At 39.3% G+C, this 5,439-nt stretch overlaps 1 protein-coding gene across 5 annotated transcripts in view; it reads right to left on the reverse strand.

The window, feature by feature from the left end:
• Positions 1–218: 218 nt before the first annotated feature.
• Positions 219–5,439, reverse strand: part of SEC31B (SEC31 homolog B, COPII component) — a 104,680-nt gene continuing 99,459 nt past the window's right edge. For 4 of the 5 annotated variants that reach the window (XM_083148493.1, XM_083148491.1, XM_083148494.1 and 1 more), the window contains 2 exons: positions 3,141–3,212; positions 1,194–2,285 (listed from right to left, as the gene is read on the reverse strand). In XM_083148493.1, coding sequence (XP_083004619.1) covers positions 2,106–2,285; positions 3,141–3,212 — 252 coding nt within the window. In that variant the 3' untranslated portion in view covers positions 1,194–2,105. Of the gene's footprint in view, positions 655–1,193; positions 2,286–3,140; positions 3,213–5,439 lie in introns of those variants that run through there. The other variant, XM_083148492.1, reaches the window with a different exon arrangement.

A 5,439-nucleotide genomic window follows, 5' to 3' on the forward strand; every position in this document is an offset into this window, starting at 1 on the left:
TGCAAATTAATAGGGCGCATGTAGTTCTTGTTTAGATTGTCAGATATATATTAACCCACCCAAAAGCACGTACATTGCAAACAAAATATTGGCTTTTGTTGCACTTGCCGAACATAAAAGTGTGGCTTTAATAAAAATAGCTGCAAAACAGTCTGCACTATGCTTTTACGGACTCTTGGGAATTTAGTATAAACTGGTATCATCTAGACACCTTAAGATCAATTTAATTTAAATTTTTTATTTCAAATTCACTGGCTTGGATAACAAGAGCACAAATGTCTTTGGAGTAAAATCGGACAGATAGAAAGTCTTTAGCAATGGGAATTTGATTAATAAAGGAGTTCAGTGACAGAGTATAGGAGAAAAACAAATTGGAACATGGAACAGTTTGCGAATGAGGAAATTCCTTGATGTAGATGTGGAATTAGGCACATCCATATGTAGTGACAACATACAATTTAAAACTGGAAAGAGACCAATAAAAAGGGAGTAAAAGAGGGTAGCAGGATTTTTAATGGAAATTAAGGTATGAGCAAAGTCCTTGCAAGACAGATTTAGGAGGTCCATGACTATGGTCCTTACATGGAAGCCAACCTCAACCATTACACTAATACCCCGTTCCAGAATTTCCAACTCATTTTCAATTGCAACATCCTGCTGAACAAAAGATAAATTTTTAATAACAGACAATAAAACCAGCATTGGCACATTGAGGGGAGCATTGATGGAAATAAAGTGTAATGAATGAATAAAACCAGGGGTGAGATTTAATAGGATAAGAGATTCGGAAAGTGAGAGATTTGGTAGGAAATCTCCAGATTTTTTAAAGCTGCAATCATTTGCACTGCAAAACCAGTTTGATTTTGAAGTGCAAATGATTGCCGCTTTAAAAAAACTGGAGATTTCTTACCAAATCTATCACTTTCTGAATCTCTCATCCTATTAAATTTTACCCCAGATTCACAGAAAGCGGACCGTCATTTACGGAAACATGTGAAGTCCCCAAAACTGGCAAATGTTTTGTTTTAGACAACATGAATACTACATTAACACAATGTATTCAGAGCTTCTCTGACATCTAATACATGGAGCAATGAATATAAGGTATTGTAACTGCGATTGCGATATCAGCTGTAATATCTGTTGCTTAAACCACTGCAACGCATTTTTTCCCTTCAGCATCCAATCCAGTGATAAGTCATGTCGAATGTTTATTTAGAATATTGTGCTTTCATTAACATATATGTCAAATAATACAATAACTTAAAAGAACAGAGCCCATATTTTTGAATAAGTCTGAGGTTTAAGTTGTAGGTCACCTATGCTTGTCCTTTAAGGGCGAATTAAATATTTGAAGAGGGAATAATACCCCATAGTCAATGTTATAGCCAAGACACAGCAACTTATCATTATACAGTAATAAATAGGTCCTGGACAAGATATAGCTAAAGACAACCCAAATAAATCCAAATCAAACAAACAAAAGTCCTGATGTATAAATTGTTTGGGAAAACCAAGCATTCCGTTTATATTCCACTTCTCCAAATACTTTTAATATTGATTACTGTGAAGCCAAAAATATAGAAAAATAAAAGGTAATCCAGATTGTCTTCTGCAAGGCCGAACTTGAAAAGGGAATGCAAATCACATGGACTCCAGTCTTGTATGGTAAATGATACATGTGCTTGGTATGCAGTTATGTACTGACACAACCTTATCTAACTAAGCCCTTTAAATGTAGAAAACATAGGACCACCCTTAACTTACATTTATGTCACACCTCATACTATGCTTCAAAAAACCCACAAAAGTAGATTGAATGGCAAATTTGTAAAATTGCATAAAAAATTTAAGATGGCTGCCTGCTAGTTTGGTTTTTAACTTTTCACTAATAGTAATGTTTCAGAAGAATATATTGCACTGCTTATATATATTTATATATATATATATGAATGAATATGTATATGTTAAATGAATCAGTTAAACTGAGAAAGCTGTGACAGTGGAGCACAATCTATCACCATCATATAGTAAAAAACCCCAACAAGCTGTAATGTGGACAGATCCCATGTGCACACCTCAAATGTCCGCAAGATTTTCTGATGCTACACAGCCAACTTGCTGGCAATCGTCATAAGCACTTTCAAGACGGGCATGAAACCGGAGACTTCACTGAAGTTGCTGCTGCTCACCACTTGTGTGTGTACAACAAGACCATGCTGATAATTCCTGTTCTCCACGCAATAGGCAATTTCATGTAACCCAGCCAGGATGTGAGGTGATAGCTGTGCGAGGGAAAATAAACCATACAGATGTAGACACAATAAGTATACTAATATAGATAGATAATCTGTCAAACAACCCAACCAACTAGTTGTCTGGTTGCAAGGAAATCTGGTAATGTATGGGAGTAAACTAGACTGAGCATTTGCTTCCAAATGCCAGAAAATGGACTAAAACAATGGTTCAGACAAATTGGTCGTTTGGCATTGCTACCATAACTGATGAGTTTTGTTTGAAACCGTCAACTACTTGCAGAATCTTAAATTGTGGAACAAGCTTTAGAGTACTATGCTTAAACAAACCAAATCAACTTTGCAACTTACCCATCTTTACAACTTACCCATCTTTACTCCTACAATACCCTTGGCATACCCTATTCAATGAATTGCATAGACATGCTCATCATAATTACTGTAAGACATTTCTCAGTGGCCATACTGGTGTGCACAAGGAACTGACAGTGCAGCAGCAATTAGTTACCATATTACAGGTTGAGTATTCCTATCCGTGCATCCCGTATCAGAACAATTCAAATTTTTTTTTGTTTTCGGATAAGGGATACTCAACCGGTATTATTTGTCTAGTTACAAAATATGTATAAGACGCTTTCTGTAGAACAGACCATTGCTGAGCAGAATACTCACAATATGTTCAGGGAATACTGAATTCCTTGTGATCGATATGAATGTAATCTCATTGTACACATAATAGATGGCAATCCATCTTCTACCTTCATAGTAGTTTATCTGATGTTCATGATGTAAATGTTCTTATCGCTATCCAGGACAGATGTGTTCAGTGGAGTGAATAAGACAGTGAACAATACATACATACTGTATGTATAGATATATACTTACAGTGTTCTCCCTCAGCTTGTCATACAAAAACTCCAACTTCTGCAATGCATCCTCCAACTTTCTTTTAGTTTTCTGCAGAGACAGAAGAACCCATACTTAAAGTGCAAGACACATTATGGATTTTGACCTGAAATACTCATTAGTGTGGCTTTGTGTTTACTGGAATAGGATTTCCTCAATTTTTTCTAGGGTGTAATAAAAAAGTGGTGCAAAATGAAACAATACCTAAGAACTAAAAAGAACCTACCAACCATACAGTACTTCACTTTAACTTGTTTTGCAGAGTCCATGCCGATTGTAAGACATACGATCACGTTAATCTTTTGCAGTACAAGTTTGGTTTAAATGTTAATTGTAATTCTTTTTTTTATTATTCAAAAATGGTCTACATCGAATGTTGAATTGTTAATGTTCTTATTTTAAAGTGGCTCACCATTGGTTCTGCTACTAGCGCTAGGGCTGTTAGCAGAGCCGGCGGCACAACTAGGCATTTGCCTAGGGCGCCGGCCACTGGAGGGCGGCAGAGTTTGCAGTAGGTCCCCCCGGATGGAGGTAAGTGGCAACAGCCACAACTCCCCCCCCCCCTCCTCCTCCGGAGCGACTAGGCCCCCGCGGCGGCCGTTCGCGGTTACCAGCAATGTACCGTAAGTCAGACATTTTATTGGTGTGTGTGTTCATGCTGTTCCTGTTTATGTATGCTATAAGGTGCTGCTGACCCCAGGGGTGCCATATACTGTATAATGGATAATCTATCCAAATAGATCCATAAAGCCCAAACAACATCAGTTAGACAAACGCAGCTCGTGGCAAGATCCTGGCCTAGCTCCTGCTTGGGATGGAAAAATTGACTAATTCAGAGATCAAGGACCAGTACAAAAGATATCTTCTAGGTGAGTAAATTCTGTTGGGAATACATTGGCTATAGTGGCCAAGTACCTAGTGTATCTTGTGGAATCTTGATATTGGTAAAACAGTCACCCAAGGCTCTGCAGTAGCCCAGGGAACTGTTCTCCATGTGCAGCACTCCATCTCACTGGAGTCAGAAGCCTGCAGCACCACTTTATGACTTTACCAGTCTTAATACATCTGCTCCAATGGCTGCTATGAGAGACAGGTTCAGAACGACTAGTGAGGACTCAAGATGACTGCAGCAGTGACTGAGGGCACACTGACAGTCAGCTGTCACTGGCTGCTGCAGTGTGCATGTGGTTCCTAGTTTGGGAGGCCAGCTCATTAGACAACAGCAGTTGCAGGTGTGCTGTTGCTCGCTGCAGTACAGGCAGAGCCGTTACCAGCAGGAACTTTTCTATCTCACAGTACAGGTATAAGCAGGGCTCCGGATCAGTGCTGATCAACTGTGCAGTAGCAGCAGCTTACCAAGTCCAGGACACACAGCAAGACCTCAGCTACTGTTGAGTGGTAAGGTCAGGACACGGAGAGGGGGACAGTGGAGGATAAGTGTCCCCCCTTCAGGGCTGGAGCCCAGTGGCGAATGTCTCCAAGGCTTAAAGCACATTTTGCTGACTGAGCCATGGTAAAAGTCAAGTCAGTTGTGCTAATTTCTGTCCTGATAAATGTAACAACCAACATTAAATAGCATGTATATTGGAATGCATTTTTGCTATACTAAAACTGCAAACATAAGTAGATGACCACCTTTGAGGCAACAAACTGTGGAGAAGATGACCTAAACAAAACATTAGTTCAGATGGAATAATCGTTGTTCTACAAGTTGTGTATAGAAGGCACTGCAGACATCTTTGTTTAATGCTAGCCAATTCATTACAAAGGGAAACCTGAAAACGTTCCCAACCTCCTTCATGTCACAGATGTGCTTGTGAATGGCAAACATTGTACAAATAAAATGAGGTGTGCCCAATACGCAATGATTATGTCCTGCTTAGCGTAGGGGCTATGTACAGGCAAGTGAATATATGTATTCACTACCAGCTTTTGTCTTGCAATCTATTTAACATCTCATACAAGCAGATTTCCGTGCTGAGATCTTATTATTCATCCTGCTGGGACCCGTCCTTCCTGCTGCTTTACCTAGACAGCCTTCCCTCAGGCATCTTGGTAGATCTGCCAGTCTAATGATGCTCCCTCTTATGCTCCTTCCATTTAAGATTTATAAGCAAAAACATTCTTTTGCAACAATCCAACAATCCTTCCCTCGACTCCCACTGGAGCGCTGCAGCTTACAATCCAAGGGTAGAAAATTGAAGTCTCCTATTGCAATTAAGAACAGCTAATCTTTCTATACAACGTGTGAATTTTGCTTTAGCTGTGTGACACTTAC

This window comes from Crinia signifera, chromosome 6, assembly GCF_055691185.1.
Source record: "Crinia signifera chromosome 6, ASM5569118v1, whole genome shotgun sequence".
NCBI classification, from domain to species: Eukaryota; Metazoa; Chordata; class Amphibia; order Anura; family Myobatrachidae; genus Crinia; species Crinia signifera.